The sequence below is a fragment of the Taudactylus pleione genome, unplaced genomic scaffold (genome assembly GCF_031769625.1).
Source record: "Taudactylus pleione unplaced genomic scaffold, aTauple2 ptg000678l, whole genome shotgun sequence".
Taxonomy (NCBI): Eukaryota; Metazoa; Chordata; class Amphibia; order Anura; family Myobatrachidae; genus Taudactylus; species Taudactylus pleione.
The window spans coordinates 2,795,967-2,815,839 of record NW_028285080.1 but is presented as its reverse complement, the minus strand read 5'-3'; the positions used below and the strand labels follow the sequence as shown (position 1 = coordinate 2,815,839).

The following is a 19,873-nucleotide window of genomic DNA, read 5'->3' as shown; positions in this document are numbered from 1 at the left end:
CCCCCATATGCTCAAACTAATTTCAGGACTCAATTAGTTCAAGTAGCTAAATATATTTTTCCAGTTTAAGTAGCTGAATGGAAATATCTGAGTGTTGTGTGACTAAATAAAGAGCTTAACTATATGGAGAAGTATATATATATATTTGACAGAGACACGGCGGCACTCACGGATTTGAGACAAATAAGGACAACAGCCCACTGCAATTTCGAAATTGCAGTGGGCTGTTGTCCTTATTTGTCTCAAATCCGTGAGTGCCGCCGTGTCTCTGTCAACTATCTATTATAATATCGGATGGCACCCGGTAAGGTGTAACCATTAAGATTGGAGTGCCGAACAATTTCTATTTTATATATATATATATATATATAATTTTTTTTTTTTTTTTTCTAAGTTGTTTTATGTGAAATAGAAAAGTCAAGTGATATCCTCTAAAAGGGGCAAAAAAAAAGGATGTCAGTAATGTCTCAATTTGTATGGTCTTGGTTCGGTCTCTGTAAAACTCTCCAGAGCTTTATGGAATTGTCATACAGTGGCATCTACGTAGCATCATGTTACCAAAACTGGCAGCAGGGACTGACTGAGGGTCTCACTCCTGCCAGGCAGCCACTGACCTATTGTATCAGGTGTTTTCTGTTGTCTCTCATTCTGCATCATCTAAGCAGCGGGAATGTGTCTCTCCTGATTGAAAGGGAACCTAGGGCCTGATTCAGACCCACTCGCGAGCGGCTGTACGCTCGCAAGTGGGTCGATGGTCTGCACTGAGCATGCGCACGACGGAGGGAGCTCCGTCGTGCGCATGCGCCAGACACGACGAGCGAAGGACTTTCCTTCGCTCGTTGTGTCCGATCAAAGGGGGCGTGCTGTCAATGTTGATTGACAGCACGCCCCCTTTGGTGGGCGTGCCGGGGGCGTGCCTCCCTGACGGGGGCGTTCCCACGGGAACGCCTCCCGTCAGAAGCCGGCCCACTGACATCACTAGTGATGTCAGTGGGAGTGATTTTGGCTCTGATAGAGCCAAAATCACTCCGGAGCTTGCGGTTGAAAACCTCAACCGCAGGCTCCGGCTCGCAGTTTCGATGGTCGCGATGGTCACGACCATCGCGGCCATCAAAAAGCACGCTCGTATAGCCTGTGGGTGGTGACCCACAGCTATACGAGCGTCCAGGAGGACGCTCCATGAAAAAGGAGCCCGGCCCTCATGCAGAGCGTGCGCTCTGTTCAGAGCGTACGGCTCTGAATGAGGGCCCTTGTTCCTAGTCCCCGCGTTATATTCTCTATGTGCCTTTCCTGTGAACATTGGCCCTCATTCAGGGCCTTTGTCTCATCGCACAACATTCATTCTTTCCCCGCATTGCACTGTTAAAGTATTGGTGCTTGTGCACCTAGGCCCTCATTCAGAGCCGTACGCTCTGAGCAGAGCGCACGCTCTGAATGAGGGCCGGGCTCCATTTTCATGGAGCGTCCTCCTGGACGCTCATATAGCTGTGGGTCACCACCCACAGGCTATACGAGCGTGCTTTGTGATGGCCGCGATGGTCGAGACCATCGCGACCATCGAAATTGCGAGCCGGAGCCTGCGGTTGAGGTTTTCAACCGCAAGCTCCGGAGTGATTTTGGCTCTATCAGAGCCAAAATCACTCCCACTGACATCACTAGTGATGTCAGTGGGCCGGCTTCTGACGGGAGGCGTTCCCGTGGGAACGCCCCCGTCAGGGAGGCACGCCCCCGGCACGCCCACCAAAGGGGGCGTGCTGTCAATCAACATTGACAGCACGCCCCCTTTGATCGGACACAACGAGCGAAGGAAAGTCCTTCGCTCGTCGTGTCTGGCGCATGCGCACGACGGAGCTCCCTCCGTCGTGCGCATGCTCAGTGCAGACCATCGACCCACTTGCGAGCGTACAGCCGCTCGCGAGTGGGTCTGAATCAGGCCCATTGTTTGATGTCTGACTGTATATCTATGCCAGGCTGTACCCCATGACTTCTGCTTGTATACCATCATTAAATCCTTGCTTGTGACCCTAAACTGTTGCTTGTTTTCTAAACTAATGCCTGTTCCCCTAAACTTTGGCTAATTCCGGCTATTCTCTGGATCAAGTGTCTGTATTATGCGACTTACAACACCTCCACATCCCAGCTAGTCACACTAAGGGGACAGCTAGAGGGCCGTGACCTGGGGGCTCAGATATCCATATATACAGCCTGAACTACGACAGCAATATATTTATAATCACATCCACACATATGTAGTATATAAACCCTTATGTCCAGAAGCTTTTCACCTCCTCATGTCCAGGCAAGTTTTCACATCTTTGCTAATAATTAACAGTGTTATTGCTAATGAGTGTCAGCTCTTTACCCAGCACTGCTGTCATCCAAATAATGTGTCTTGTGATAAAAAGCTTTTTCAACCCAATAATGGCTGTTGTTCTTTTGCTATGTCGCCATAATTTTTTATTCAAAAAGCCCAGGATGGTCTCTTGTTCACCCGTGTACACAAAAAGTGTAAAGACAGAAAAATGTGCTCAGAGAAGGCCTTCAGTACCTGCACAAAAGCGGAAGGGCCCCTCTATCCCCTGCCCATTACCATAAGGTCCATTAGGCCTCCTTGCCGTTATTGTCATACTGCCTGTAAGCTTAACTCCAAAACATCAAGAAGGCATTTTATAGTGTAGTATATGCAAAATCGTATTATGTTCCACCATATTAGTTTCAGTAAATACAAAGAGTGATAGGACTCTGGCCACACTGTACATATATTGAAAATCAAGAAATATAATTCCCCTTGACAAAGAATAACCTTCACTCAGCTGATCTCTGTACTTGCAAATAATACTTGTTATGACATCTTGCTGTGAAACTCTTGCTATAAATATTTGCAAATCCCCAGCTTTGAAATGAATCCAGGAGTCATGCTGATTCATCACTAAAATACCAAAAGTCTTATTTTTACTACACTTCTCCTGGTAAGGCTGAACCGCAAATGCACTGTGATCTCATCCACATACTTTGGATCCAGTGCCTCATTATGAGATCTGACACTGAGTAGTACAACTGGCAATAAATACAGTATTTCTAGGGAATAGACATCACAGCCAAATGATTAATAGAGAGAATTTGCAGAATTAGTAGCAAGTTCCACATAGTTTACTATTATAACTGATTAATATAACTAAGAAGGCTGCACAGAGCAAAAAAGCGCCTGGAATTCTAGAAGGTATCTGGTCGACTTGACGACATTCATAATGTCGACATGAGAGTCAACATGGTAATTAGGTCAACAATTAATATGTAGACATGCATTTAAGTCGACAATGTAATACAATGTATCAATAGACTAAAAATAACATCAAATTGCAGGTGGCAGATGTATTAGCCCTCTGTAGTAGTGTATGGGCTTGTATGTTTAAACAATTTTCGGGAAATACAAGAATCCCAGAAAAAAATATATATACTGTGAGTTGCCGGGAGTGTAATGGTATCTTGTGCAAGGTGTGGGTAGAGAGCATGAAGGGCTAATACATCTGCCACCTGCAATTTGGAATACCTACACCGCTGACCTTGACTGCGGAGTGTGCAGATACTTACTTCTATCAGGGAAACATTAAGGGACACTTATCTTCAGATCTTGTGAGTGATTCCTGATACAATTATATATCCTTTAATTTTATTTTACTTTTTTTTTTTATGTGATATTTAATTATTTTATTGATACATTGTATTACATTGTTCGGATGATACATTTTTTAGTATAATAAATACAGTATGTTATTTATAGTGTGACTTTCTAGTAACTGTTTTCATTGTGCAGTTCTCTGTATTCCCATTTGCACTATTTGTTTAACGCCCACAGTAGGTTTCTAGTAGCGCCTTGTAGTCTGTTTTTTTATCGACCTACATACATGTCTACGTATTGATTATTGATCTAATTTCCATGTCAGCATTCTATATGTTGACCTTCTGAATTCTGAATGTCAACAAGTCATACCACACCCTTCTGGAATGCTAAAGTTGTAGAAAAGCAACATTCTTTCCCAATACATTTTCTTCTTGGTGCTTGCCTAATACATGAAAACAACCATTTATTAGAATGCCAAGTGGATCAAATATTTATTACATCATTATTTCCTATGTATTCAAAGACACAATGATCTAGATCTCTTTCAGATTATACATGAACAATAAAGATGATTAACTAGTTTTCCCTTTGAAGAGAAACTAATAACAGTTTGAAGAGAAAGTAATAAGAGTTTTATTACAGCATTTTTCTATGTGGCACTGTTTAATATTTCACAAAGAGAGAAGATATTAATCAGTTAGGTAGAAAACTCATATTGTCAGCCGCTAAGAGCATTCTTACCAGAAACTGACAGTAGCAAACTGCCCAGGCCAGAATTCTAAAGCCGGTTATACTGTGAGCATAGGAGTTTGTTCCAAACTCTGACTAATATCTTCTATTCTTCTGAGGTATTATACTGCACACATTGATACTGTTATCATGTTGGTCTATCTAAGAGTTACAAGTGCATAACATTCAAAATTGTAACCAATAAGAAATATTTAATTACTAGATGTTACTAAAGTGAGGAAAGTGTAATAATAGTCTAAGAGTGATATAACGGAACCCTGTCTGAGAACATGGACTATGGGCAGACTAGAACATCTCTTGCATTTTGGTCACTTGCAGGAAACACAGCTACAGTACATGCTGAAATCTACACCGACAACCATTTGTGTTAACTGGCCCATTAAATGCTGCTACATTACAAACTGTGCAATTTCCTATTATTATCGCATGGACATATGATTATGATAATTACTTACCGTAAAAATATTTAGCTGGTGATTAATAACATCTGTCTCCATTCCAACAGCACCTTGAGATTCTTCATGTTCCTCTACTGTTTCAAGTAGATTGATAAATTGTTTAAATGTGCTAAAAAATTCATCTATTCGGGTTATAATGCCATCAACATGCTCTTCTCGAGATTTTGCTCTGTCCAGGAGTTTATTACACTGTTTATTTAAGGCTTCCAGGTCCCTCTTGATACCAATAAGATCTGGAGATGTTTCTGTAGCCAACATCATCTTACAGGTCTTGTTAGCATTGTCATTAGTTGTTATAAGCTCTCCAAGTTTTTTAAGGAATTTGCTAATGTCTTCTTTCTGAGCCTGTAGTATATCTCTATCCCTCCCAACTGAGGGCATACTGTCGAGCTCATCATCCAACTCTGCAAACTGAGAAAACATTTCCCGAATACTGTTTTGAAAATGTCCGATTCCTTGTAACTTAGTTTCTAAAAATGAGCATTTTTCCTCTACCTGTTGGCTGATAGTGTTATGTTTGTGCTGAAGGGATTCTGCTTGTAGAAGAAGATCAGAAACCCCTTCTGCATCCAAAGCATCTACTACCAGCTCCTGAGCCAATCTTTTAGAGCGTTCGACTTGTGGCTTTAGACTCTGAAGGGCTTTTTGCTGGGTCTGCATTATAGTTAGGTGCTTGTTACTGCATGCTTGGGCCCCAAGCGAATCATGTATTTGTAAATGCTCCTGCGCTACAGCCAGTTGCTTCTCTGTATCTTTAATGGACTCTTGGAAATCTTTGAGCCGCAGTGCCATGTTCTCCAAAGAGTCTCTTTTATTGTGTAAATGATCAATAAGGGATTCCACCTTGTTGTTCACTGTGGCATTCTCATCTGTGATGATCTCTTTATCTACTTGGCAAGAATGTAATAAACTATCTGCTGCACTATTTAACATCTCCACCATTCCATGCTGCTTATCAACACTCTTCTGTAACGCTCTCATTTCTCCAATTGAGTTCTCTATTGCTACTGGGTTTATTGAAAGTTTGACTTCATGCACTTTATTTTGATACTCTTCAATCCAAGGTACTATATTATCTACTAGGTCTCTATATTTCATAGCCTTCTGCTGACAATCAACTAACCTGTGTTCCCTTTCTGATACCTGCTTATTTAGGTTGTCCCAGTTACACCTAAGCGCAGAGAGCTGAGTCTGAAGTTTTGCCCTCTCTTCTGCTTCTGTTTTATGTAAGAGTTTTTCTCCCTCTGCTATGATCTTTTCATAGGGATTGTGTTGGGTATTTAGAGCACTTTGCACTTGTTTAGTCTCTGTGATTAATGACTTCAAGACATCAAGCTTGGCCGAAATAGGTGCTGCCTCATTTTGTGCTTTTTTCTCCTTTTCTATCCAAGTCTGGAAATCTTCAGACATCTGATGAAATTTCTGACAGCTAGCAAATGCAGATTGTAGATGTTCTACATGGGAACCTACAAATGTAAAGAAATGTATTTAACAACACAAACTTTTATTTTTAGGGATTACTATACATTCTCACTTTACATAAACGACACGCCATTACTGCAGTCTCTTGTCTGACAGAAATGAGAAGATCCATACAAAAATATTATATGATGAAAAATCATGATTGAGTGGATCATCCTTAACAATTGTGAGAGATTATTAATGTGAGGATCCAGGGTAGAAAACTAGTGTGTAGATCTTTACATATTGCTTTATAATATATTATTCAAAGTGTCTGCAGCTATAATCGCGAAAAATCCAGGTAAAAGGGACCCAGCTGAATGTAGCAGTTCAGAGCAAAAGTAATCTGTGTCCTGGTATAATGCATGGTGGAGTGTATGCCGGGTACACATTTGGGCTGATAGACCGATCTGATGTATATGCAGGTGTGGACACACTCTTACTGGGCAACCGATATGTCTGGCCACAGGAACAGGTAGTGACATCATTTCCTGTGGTTGGCATATACTGTAGTTCTCTCGGTCAGTTGTCAATGTACATAAGCAGATGTGCACAATATATCTGAAAGTTCTATCACAACTGCGATATATCTGTGAATGACGTCGTTCCCAGATATATCGGGTGTACACACTGGTCGATGGCCGGGATGATATATCGTTCATCGGCTGTACGAATGATATATTGGCCAGTGAGTACCTAGACTCAATTACTAAAATTGCTGGAAGGTGCATATCTACTTGTGAAAATCGCCATCATTGTTATCATGGCATTGTTGAACCAGCCCTATCCATGGACCAAGAGATCCATCTGAAATTAGATGGATCTCGGCTTATGCTCAGTAGCCAACAATTCCATCTCGGAACTCACTTATCCTACGTGTAAACATGTGCCACCCAGCTACTCCCACTGATTAGTTGCAAATGGATATGCAATTGAGATGCGTGTGACTCTGAAGGGGCCATAGTCTATCAACATTGTGTATGCAGGCTCTGACGTACGCACAGTAGATAAAAGCCACAAAATCCCTCAGCAGAGTGGACTTGCTGCAACTATGAATTAGGCCCTAAGTACCTGATGATGGGTAAGTTGGAACTCTGTGCATAGGCACAAACTGCAAGTTTTTGAATACAGCACGTATGCACTTACACATTTCTGCATATGTCCAACCTATTCTGACCCAAACGGAACTTGGCTGGATCTGTTCTTCTGTGAAACTGGACGTTTCAGGGCAGAAACTGGGCAGTGACAATTGCGGTCACACGTAATCACCCTGACTTGTGGCAGTGTCATGGGAGTGTTGTGGGCGTGTATGGAAAGCTCTGTGTATAGGGAAGGGAAGCCTGTTTCTAATGGATCTCATGGACCTAAAATGGGGCTGATGCAAGTGCCTATACTAATGATGATGAATTTGGTAGCTGGCAGAAGATCAGTAAAACCTACAAATTTCCTCATTAGCATAAAATAGAGAAACACATTTCCGTGGCTGCAAGCAAGAGCCACTCTGCGTGGGACTCAGAATCAATCAGCCACTAAATGTAAAAATGCCACGTAAAACTCTTACCTAAGATTTCTAAGGGCGATCAGGATCCCAACAGATTTTGTAAGTATTATAACCCTTTCTCTAACCCTCTCCATAACCTTAACCCACTCCTGCCGCAGCCTAACCCTATCCCGTCCCTTCCCGCAGCCTTACACTAACCCTACCATCCCACAGCCTAACCCTAACCCTCTAATCCCGCAGCCTAACCCAAACCATCCCATCCCACAGCCTAACCCGGTCCGTCCGTTCCTGCAGCCTAACACTAACTCTACCATCCCGCAGCCTATCCCTCCCATCCCTCAGTCTAACGCTCCCATCCCACAGCCTAACCCTAACCCTCCCGTCTCACAGCCTAACCCTCCCGTCCTGCAGTCTAACCCTAACCCTCCCCTTTCGTAGCCTAACCCTAACCCTCCTGTCCTGCAGTCTAACCCTAACCTTCCCATCCCGCAGCCTAACCCTAACCCTCCCATGCTGCAGTCTAACCCTAACCCTCCCGCATGCCTAACCCTCATGTTTCACAGCTTAACCCTCCTGTCCTGCAGTCTAACCCTAACCCTCCCATCCTGCAGCCTAACCCTAACCCTCCCATCCCACAGCCTAATCCTAACCCTCCTGTCCCGCAGCTTAACCCTAACCCTTCCATCCCGCAGCCTAACCCTAACCCTCCCATCCCACAGCCTAACCCTAACCCTCCCGTCCTACAGCCTAACCCAAACCCTCCTGTTTTGCAGCCTAACCCTAACGCTCCTATCCCACAGCCTAACCCTAACCCTCCTGTCTGGCAGCCCAACCCTCCCATCCCACAGCCTAACCCTTCCATCCTGCAGCCTAACCCTATCCCTACCGTCCCGCAACCTAACCCTCCCTTCCTACAGCCTAACCCTAACTCTCCCATCCCGCAGCCTAACCCTCCCATCATGCAGTCTAACCCTAACCCTCCCGCATGCCTAACCCTCACGTTTCACAGCTTAACCCTCCTGTCCTGCAGTCTAACCCTAACCCTCCCATCCTGCAGCCTAACCCTAACCCTCCCATCCCACAGCCTAATCCTAACCCTCCTGTCCCGCAGCCTAACCCTCCTGTCCTGCAGTCTAACCCTAACCCTCCTATCCCGCAGCCTAACCCTCCCATCCCGCAGCCTAACCCTAACCCTCCCATCCCGCAGCCTAACCCTAACCCTTCCATCCCGCAGCCTAACCCTAACCCTCCCATCCCACAGCCTAACCCTAATCCTCCTGTCCTTCAATCTAACCCTATCCTTCCCATCCTGCAGCCTAACCCAAACCTCTCCCGTCCCACAGCCTAACCCTATCCCTACCGTCCCACAGCCTAACCCTAACCCTCCTGTCCGGCAACCTAACCCTCCTGTCCCACAGCCTAATCCTAACCCTCCCATCCCACAGCTTAACACTATCCCTCCCTTCCCGCAGCTTAACCCTACCCTTCCCGTCCTGCAGCCTAACCCTAACTCTCCCATCCTGCAGACTAACCCTACCCCTAGTGCCTAACCCTAACTCTCCCCCTAATCCTAACTCTCACTGCCCCTAAATCATATAAATTACCTCCGCAATCTGTTGGGATTCTGCTGTTGGTATTGTGACCACCACCATCCTGACTGTCAGGATGCTAATTACATCCCGCTTTCAAATTACCAAGTGATACCTAAATAACTCCCAACATCTCAAACATGACAATGCAAAAGGAATATATTAGCATTATATACTAAATGCACACATGCAATGCACTTACCTAATATTATAATTGATGGGAAAATCATTGTTTCCATTTTAGTGCTTGTTAATCACAATTCTAACATACTAGTGTATTATATTATTGAGACACACTAGTAGATTAGGAGTTAAACTATGGCAAGATATAAAAGGGAATGTGAGATGATCAGACTGTAATGTGCACTGCACGATGTAAAATGTATTATATAAATCAGGCTGAACGCTGTCTGAAATATGATTCTACGCTTGATTTTATCAGTCTCTTTGTTCACGGCAATCAGACTGTGGAATGTTTTATTATGAACCAGGATACTTTAGTCATTGTATGTGTATTTTTGTAGTCTATTTCCACTGTTTAAAAGAAAAATAATCATACAATTGAAACTTGAAGAACAGGCCCAAAGAAATGTACTTAATACATTTATGGGACCTGTTTGTATTTTATGCCTGATTTTTGATGCACTACTTTAATCACTGCTATTAAATCAGAGTTTTAACAATTAAAAAACTCTTTTCTATTTTTTTTATGTTATTCGGCCTAAACCAACCTGCTCTTTCTTTCAAATCCATGAATGGCTTAACAATTGTGTCCATTTGCCTGTTCAGTTCTGCTTTCAAGTATTCCTCCACCACCAGATGTGACAGCTCGTCACACAGTACTCTGGCACTGTCAATATTCGCCACCTCCAGTTTTATTTCTTCCTGTACCAGCTTTGCAGTCACCAGTTTCTGTTTTACAGCATCAGGGTTAGAGCTCACTGATATATTTTGGCTCAGTTTGTTGTTTAAGGCACTTAGTTTTTCAGAAAGATCATTCAGAAGGTTTTGGTAATCTGTGCTTTTTACAATAGCTTGGTCAACTCGGTCACATCTGTCATTCAACTGCCCAGTGAGATTTTCCCATTTACAAGCCACAGCTGCCAACTGCTCCTTTACAGCTTCATCGCAGGGAGGCAGGTCTCCGGGTCTGCTGAGGATCCTCTGCCCAGCGCTGGTGAGCTGCTCATACTGTTGTTTTCGAGCATCAAACTCTTTAAGGAGAATCTAATACAACAAATTAACAAACATACAAGTCATACAATGCAAAGCAGGTGTGCACATGAGAGAGTGTAAAAACATATTTACAGTATGGAGAATGAAGACAATTAGTTGGATTGTGAGCAGTGGCGTAACTTCATCCCAGGTGCCCGGAGGCAAGATAAATGTTGGTGCCACCCCCCACCTCCCCGCCCGAAAAAAAAAATTAAAATGAATCATCCCCCCCAGCATCTATGCCAGCCCTCATAGTGCATTGCGGGACCCGGCAGCCAGAGCTCAGGAGAGAGCTCCGGCTTGCGCCGGACGGGGAAAGAGGAGGAGCCGGACGCCCCCTGGTAACACACTCAGCGGACGCCCGGCATATTGAGGGTGTAGGGGGTGATACTGCACCGCCCGTAGTTACGCCAATGGAGGTGGAGCGCCGATCAGCGGTGCTCCTTCTCCTTGCTGTGCCCGGAACGGCCGGGGGACAATAGAGCCAGGTGCCCCCTTCAGGGCTGGCGCCTGGCGGCAAATGACTCCATTGTCTCCGGGAGTTCCGCCACTGATTGTGAGCCTTATATTTTACTTAAAAACAAATGCATTAAATTAATAAATAAATTAATGAATGTGTCAATTTTGAAATTATGATTATAATTATGGCTTGGTACTATTTCACAATGTATTTACTATTTAGTGAAAACCTTCATGTACAAAGATATCCTAAAAGTGTGTATACAGTTTGTAACCCTCAGATCTAACTGGACACAAACTATTGCAGGCAAAGAGCCCAAGTCAACCCAATAAAAACTTAAGGTCCATAAAATCCACTCGTCCGTCAAAGTGCCAAAGTCAAGCCTTCCTTAATATGGCCTCATGAGGGCAGACAAGATCCAGGAGTATGGAGAACTGACTGGAGCTAGCTAGGTATGGCCACCTTACCTTCAGTATCAGGGATCTCAGAGAGCTACCACCAGAACTGAAAACAGTGCAATAGCCGCAGGGGACAAGTTGGACAAAGGTGACTCTAGCACATATACTTTGTATAGAAAATTTTTTTGTAATTTTTGGAACAATTGTTCCCACGTGTTAGAGCTACAGCCTTTTCAAAGTACCATAAAGAGCCTTCAACTGCATTACCACCTCTTACTGTAACAGTTATCAGGACTATCAATAGAGAGCCATGAAATTAGAACTGGCTGCTATGTCAGCAATATAACATTAATAAAGTACAAGGAGCACAAATCATGATGTGTGCATAGTGCCAGATTCGGAGTTGTACTGTATATGTGCAGAATCTGTACTGCGCATGTGCCAATCGCTGACTACGACGGCGGTCGCAGTGACCACTAAGCTGCAGCACGATTGAAATGCTGCGGCCGTTTGGTAGCAGGGAAAAGGCTGTGATAGCCAGTGTTCTTGAAAAAGAGGCCTCAGCCCCGTTTTCAAGGCGTGCCGAGACCAGTGGCTGAGTTTTCCAATGTAGCTTCAATGGTCCCGGCAGCAGGAAAAGACCTGAGGGTTACCCAGATGGCCGAAGTTCAAGCAAGTGATCCAATGCTCGGACGCAGCAGCGGATCACGGAAGCCAGCAGGAGGTGTCTATTTATTCACGGTGCCTCCTGCAACATTGCCACATTACACACAAAGACGCAGCGGCTGTATCTACTGCATTCATCTCTCTGAATCAAGATTCACTGTAGTATTTATAACACAAATGTAACCGTGGCAACAATACAGTGTAACTTTTAAATGATCTCATTGTTCCACCAACTTTGCTATAGAAATGTGATATTTATTTCATATGAAAGAATTACAATAGCCATTGACAAACGAGCCTAGATACATATCCTATACCAGTGATGATGCACACTGAAATAATTCTCCTGTCAAATTAAAACAAGAAGTCTTGTGAGTCACTGTACTTGGTTTGGAAACCATTGGAGAACTAGTAAAAGGAATACTTGTATTCTGTCAGATATTGAGCAGTGTACAAGTTCACAGGCAGCATGACATTGCAGGGGGCGATCTTATCGGGAACACATTTACTCTCTTCTGCACTCCTGGGGGGGTATATAACCACAGACTAACGTGTTACATTGCAGAGGAAACAAATATATGGGACATAGCAGTGAAGGACAAGGTGAGTAAACTAAGTAGAGGGTTACACAGAGGAATACGGTGTAAAATGGTATACGTGTAATACACACATACAGAAAACATTAAGGCAGCATGATTCAGAGCTGAATCACCGCGCAGGAAACGTAACAGGAATACTGTGCCTAATGGAAATAATCATGCCGTGTGTGACAGCAGGCTATGTATGAATGGTTTTCACTTTTGGAATGAACCTATGTTGCTTTCTCTCTCATTGTGTGTCATTTATTTTGGATTTATTAAAACATTAAAAAAAAGAAATATCTTTTCACCTTAGTTACACCATAGTATTGTATTAGTTTAATCATATGGCATCTTCTTATTTGTAGCTTCCATTGTAACATATCCTAGGTTATTTACTATATGCTGAGTTCAACGTACTGTACACCAATTTGCAGAACGTAACGTGCATGTTTCTGCATTGCACATGCTGCGGCACAGATGATGACGAGTAAAAATCAAGCATGCGTGTAGGGGGCAGAGGCACAGCAAATAACACGTTTATTGGGAATATATTGTTATATGGGAACAAGTGTGGCCATTTGCTTTCAACTCAGAATCATGCCCAATATAGTGTTGATCACTGTGGCAGTCTGTGTGATGTATGACGTCACCTTGGCATTTTGTGGTTTACAGAAAAGTTCTCATCCTATGATCATAAAAAGCCATATGGTCATGGCATGTCTTGAGATTTTTCATATCCTAAAAGTGGATAGGATACAATACCCATTGGTGTAACTATCGTGGGTGCAGGGGGGGCGGCTGCTATGGGGCCCGGACCAACCCGGGGCCCGGACCTCCCCCTACACCTACGGTGCCAGGCCTCTGTCCGCGGCCCTTCCCTCCTCACTCCCCCATCACTCTCCTCACTCCCCTCTACTCCACTTACCTGCTCCGTGGTCGCGGCCCCCCCGTTCCGTGGTCAAGTCTTCCCAGACAGCTCCGCCTCCTCGCAGCATCAGTCAGTGAGATGGAGCCGACTGGGAGAGAAGGTGCGCCTGCCCTGTACAGCGCAACCATGGATCAGGTAAGTCAGAGAGTGAGGAGGGAGCGGGGGGGGGCCTCAGGCCAAGGGGGTTCCACGGGATGAGAGCGGGGGGTGGTAGGCTGAGGGGGGCCTGTAAAATGTTTTGCTATGGGGACCCCGTAGGTATAGTTACGCCCCTGACAATACCCCATGTACAATGTAGACCCAGAGTGCAGGTTCAGGTGCATAAAGTAGAAGCTTAAGGAATATGAAAAAGTTGTGTCTAGTGTTTCCTGTTATCCTATTAACTGATCTGCTGCTTCCAGCACTAAGAAAAGGCAGAAACTACAGTGTACAGAGTCCACGGGGTATATCTACTACAGTGCTGGTGTTTAGAATTGGTGCTGTTTCCTATAGCAACCAATCAGATTCTACTTATCATTTATCTAGCACCTTTTGGAAGATAATAGCTAGAATCTGATTGGCTGCACTTTTAAAAACCCGCACTTTAGTAAATATACCCCCAGGACTCTCATCCTCAAAGTCCTGCCTGCAGTTTAATACACTGTCAGAAGAAAATGTACATCTCACTGTACAAACACATGACAAAAACCATATGCAACATGGTCTTGGCAGGAAATAAAATAATAGATGGAACATCAGAAGTCAGAAGAGAGTGATCAGATGTGCAATAGATGAAAGCTAAGTTTACCTGAACTTGCTGCTTTTGTGTTTTCAGCATGTTAGGATCTATTGACAGTGGTCCAAGCACACTGGCCATCAGTTCCTTCTCTACAAGCCATTGTTTTAACTGGGCTTCAGCGGTCTGGAATTGGGTCAGGTCATTGGAAGACTCTTCCAGTATTTGTTGTCTTTTAGCTGTCATCTGGGTGATGTCTCTCCAAGAAGATTCTGCAGCAACAGCAAAAGCACAAAACATGAAATAAAACAGAGAGTGTATTAACAGACAAACCAATACTTTTAATTAAAAAAACTAAACAAGAGAGAAGGAGTAATTAGCAGCCCTAATATATTTGCATTATTTACAACAACTTTCTTTGAATAATTAACCCATCCTTTTGTTTAATTGGATACATTCTCTGATTAATTTTTTAACACAGCTGACTATAAATATGCTACGAATGTAGATAGATAGAAGGTGCTTTAGATAAGAAACAAACCAGACCTACACTGCACACCCTGCACCTATATTTTCTAATACTCACCTCTCTGAAGTCTCAATGTCGGCTGTCGCAGCCCTGCATAAAATGCCTGGAAAATGGCTGCCGTGTCCATTTTTCCGGCATTTTGTGCATGCGCAGTGGGGAAATTGCCGGAAAAATGACAGCCGCACAGAGTCTACTTCTGCAGTCTTACTGTTGCCGACCGCCGGGGAGGGAGGAGGGGGCCCGTGTGCATTACCCGTCCGGGGCTTAATACGCCCCTGTCCCCCGTCCCCTAGCACCTTTAGTCACATCCTCTTTTATTTAACACACACATTTCAAAATACGGGACTTGAACATACAGTATCCCCTCTCACAGGGCAGTCAGGCACCTTACACATGGATCTATTATCCCCACAATTTCTGAGGGCAGCACTGAATACAGCCGCCGACCCAGGTGTTACCAGCACATCCGGATTACCCTTGCTGGTGAGTTCAGCTGCCAGAACAGGGTACATACACGGACCTCCCCACCACTGATATTTGCTGCATATACACCACAAGTAGCGCTCTTTCTATACTTTCAGTCGGTGATCTACACTGCCGACTCCAGGCTTGTGCACGGCTGATCTGATGGACAAATCCTGCTGCAGGTGCAGCTTAACCAGAGCTCCCCTACATCTAGAGCTGGTGAGTTATACTGCATAATTATTGTGTATTATCTCTGCAGACATTAGATTCACACTATATTTGGCAGTGACATCTGGATACTGTTACTAAAGGTGAGTACACACTGGGCGATTAAAGTGGACTACTGAACGATAATGATATTGTTATCGTTCAGTCGTCCACTTTATCGTCCATTTTTTACACCAAAATGATGAACGATAACGACGATGCATGTTCCCGCGGGTCATTCGTCATTATCGTTCATCGAGTAAACATGCAGGCCAACCTGACAATGTCGTCAGGTTGCTGCTTGATGGAGAATGGGGGAGAGAGCCCGGCGCTGAACGATATCGTTAATGATATCGTTCAGTGGGTGTTCTCAATGTCATGAACGACATTGAGCACACCCTGCCGGGGACACACTAGACGATATCGCTCAGGGAGCATATCGTCTAGTGTGTACGCTCCTTAACAGTATGTCACACCTCTTAGCATATTTAACTGATGGCAGTATTTCTATTTCGGGTTTCAGTCAATGTGTCGACACCATAATGTTGACATTTGGGATGTCAACATGTTTACAATGATAACATGTAGGCATTCACAATGTTGACGTCAACATGTTCAAAATGATGAATTGTAACAATGCCTACACATGTAATTAGGGATAGGGCTAGGCTGCAATTAGGGTTGGTTTTAGGATAAAATAGTACTGCTGATATGTTGATTGTTGGCATTCACACAGTCGACATTCTGAAATCGTCAACATCAAGTCAGTATCGACAACGTGTATGTCGACGTGTCATCTGTCCACATTCTGAAAGTCGAGATTCGGAACATGTCGACATAATGAATGTCAACATTCTGCATGTTGACATATCATACCCAACCCTCTAAGCGTGTTAGAAGACTAATAGATGATTAGAAAATCCTTGAAAACCCTTGTGTAATTATGTTAGCACAGCTGAAAACGGGTTTGCTCGTTAGAGAAGCTATAAAACTGGCCTTCCTTTGAGCTAGTTGAGTATCTGGAGCATCACATTTGTGGGTTCGATTATACTCTCCAAATGGCCAGAAAAAGAGAACTTGCATGTGAAACTCGACAGTCTATTCTTGTTCTTAGAAATGAAAGCTATTCCATGTGAGAAATTGCCAAGAAACTGAACATTTCCTACAACGGTGTGTACTACTCCCTTCAGAGAACAGCACAACCACGCTCTAATCAGAGTAGAAAGAGAAGTGGGAGGCTCTGGTGCACAACTGTGCAAGAAGACAAGTACACTAGAGTCCCTAGTGTGAGAAATAGATGTCTCACAAGTCCTCAACTGGCAGCTTTATTAAATGGTACCCGCAAAACTGTCAACGTCTACAGTGAAGAGGCGACTCCAGGATGCTGGGCTTCTAGGCAGAGTGGCAAAAAAACCATATCTGAGATTGGCCAATAAAAGGAAAAGATTAATATGGGCAAAAGAACACAGACATTGGACAGAGGAAGATTAGAAAAAAGTGTTATGGACAGACTAATCGAAGTTTGAGGTGTTTGGCTCACACGGAAGAACATTTGTGAGATGCAGAACAAGTGAAAAGATGCTGGAAGAGTGCCTGATGCCATCTGTCAAGCATGGGGGAGGTAATGTGATGGCCTAGGGCTGCTTTGGTGCTGATAAAGTGGGAGATTTGTACAAGGTAAGAGGGATTTTGAATAAGGAAGGCTATCACTCCATTTTGCAATGCCATGCCATACCCTGTGGACAGCGCTTGATTGGAGCCAATTTCCTCCCACAACAGGACAATGACCCAAAGCACACCTCCAAATTATGCAAGAACTATTTAGGGAAGAAGCAGGCAGCTGGTATTCTGTCTGCAATGGAGTGGCCAGCGCAGTCACCAGATCTCAACCCCATTGAGCTGTTGTGGGAGCAGCTTGACTATATGGTACGCAAGAAGTGCCCATCAAGCCAATCCAACTTGTGGGAGGTGCTTCAGGAAGTGTGGGGTGAAATTTCTTCAACAAATTAACAGCTAGAATGCCAAAGGTCTGCAATGCTGTAATTGCTGCAAAAGGAGCATTCTTTGACGAAAGCAAAGTCTGAAGGACAAAATTATTATTATTAAAAAAAAAAAATCATTATTTCTAACCTTGCCAACCCCAAACTTTTGAACGGTAGTGTATGCCCCGATGGTTACCACCGGGAGACACAGAGCGAATGTGGACGCAAGAGCCGTGGATTTCAGTGGGATTTACTGGGAGGTAACAGGGGGGGGTGGTCAGGCAGACGTGGGCATGTCGCTGACAGCATCTGCGTCACAGATTGCCATGATGAGATGGGAAAATTGCACTTGCCATAAGACTGGTGCAAGCTTCAATGGTGCGACCAATGGTGCAGCGACGGATTACAGCTGCAGCCAGTGCGCATCTCAGTAGGAGGATCATCGTCTGTATGCACCTCTGATTAAGTTCCCTGTCTGGTGAATTTTATACAAATGTTATTACAAAAATAAAACTCACAGAAAGTGCAATGTAGTAATATCCTGCATTGTATACACACATCCATATATAAACCCGTGTGCCTATATGACCCTGACATCCCATTCCTGTTTATTTCCACCCTGAGCCCATTTACAGATGTGTCCACATACATCTAGCCTCCTTGCGTGTTAAACAGCCCTTCTATTCGCGCCATGCCATGGCTCAGTAGCGCCAAGCGTCTTTTCATGCGACTTTTTACCTTCAAATGTGTCTTATTCGCTGAGCATTGCGAATAGAACACACAAGCAGCTTCTGCTGATTAAAATGATTTGCGATATGACTATATTCTATGTGCTACTGCGGATGTATCTGCATGTGAAACGCTACGTTACAGTGTCACAGCCGCTGCCATTGTACCGTAGCGTTTTGCATGCAGATACACCTGCAGTCGCACACAGAAGGAAGCAGACCACATATCATATTAATCAGCAGAAGTTGCTTGTGTTATTCTATTCGCTATGCTCTGCCAATAAGATGCATTTGAAGGTAAAAAGTCGCACGAAGAGACGCTCGCTCAGCATGATCAGTACATGAACCCACACAAAAGCGAGAATGCATAGTCGTATACATTGTGAGCGCATCTACACTTACGAATGAAGAGGTATTCTCACATAGGCAAAACTCAGCCTCCAGTATCGCGGGAGGGCGTGGCCTAGCCCAAGTCACCGAGCGCTATTTACTGGGTAGCAGCTGCTTGCAGGGCATTGACTGACCTGGTAGCACGTGCGTGCGCCGGGCAGCAGACAGCAGTCTCCATCTACACTACTAATTCTTCCATTTTCCAGAATCAGTGGTGCCGGTGACATCACGTGCTGTTAGCAAGGGGAGGATGTTAGAGCCCAGACTGATGAGAAAGCTGCTGCAGGGAGGAGGAGTATGAAGTGCAGGCTGCTGCAGGGGGGAGAAGACTGAAGCCTGGGCTACTGTGAGGGGGAGGAGTCTGTAGTCTACGCTGCTGCAGGGGGGAGAAGACTGAAGCCTGGGCTACTGTAAGGGGGAGGAGTCTGTAGTCTAAGCTGCTGCATGGGGGAGAAGACTGAAGCCTGGGCTACTGTAAGGGGGAGGGGTCTGTAGTCTAAGCAGCTGCAGGGGGGAGAAGACTGAAGCCTGGGCTACTGTAAGGGGAGGAGTCTGTAGTCTAAGCTGCTGCATGGGGGAGAAGGCTGCTGCAGGCACACAGACACCACGTGACACAGAGCCAGAGCTTGCACACAGGAGTCGGGTCCGGAAAAAAACAACAAGAAGGAGGTGGTTATCTAGTGTGGTATTAAGTACAGAGTAAAGTGTAAACTGGTTGCCTGTGTCACATCAGTCTGTCTGTGTAATATCCACCTACCAATCTTCTTCCTGTATCACATCCACCTACTAGTCTGCCTGCGTTACATACACCTACCAGTCTTCTTTGTGTGTCACATCACCTACCTGTCTGCCTCCTGTGTCACATTCACCTGCCTGTCTGCATCACATCCACCTACTTATCTGCCTGACTGCGTCACTTCCACCTACCTCTCTGCATCAAACCCACTTACCTGTCTGCATCACATTTACCTACCCCTCTACTTCCTGCATCATATCCACCATCAGTCTACTTCCGGCCTCCCATGCACCTACCTGTCTGCCTCCTGTGTCACATTCACCTTCCTGCCTGTGTCACATAAACCTACCAAACTGCATCACATTAACCTACCTATCTGCCCGTAATTTTCACATCCACCTACCTGTCTGCATCACATGCACTTACCAGTTGTCTTGCTGTGTTACACCCACCTACTTGTTTTCCTGCCAGCGGCACATCCACCTACCATCC

The 19,873-nt window shown here is 44.5% G+C and overlaps 1 protein-coding gene across 1 annotated transcript in view; it reads right to left on the bottom strand.

Moving 5' to 3' along the window:
* The window catches only part of DST (dystonin), a 637,844-nt gene that overhangs the window by 151,368 nt on the left and 466,603 nt on the right, over nt 1-19,873 (bottom strand). The window contains exons 61-63 of the mRNA XM_088455927.1: nt 14,417-14,616; nt 10,113-10,608; nt 4,828-6,296 (exon numbers count right to left, since the gene is read on the bottom strand). Coding sequence (XP_088312053.1) covers nt 4,828-6,296; nt 10,113-10,608; nt 14,417-14,616 — 2,165 coding nt within the window. The remainder of the gene's footprint in view (nt 1-4,827; nt 6,297-10,112; nt 10,609-14,416; nt 14,617-19,873) is intronic.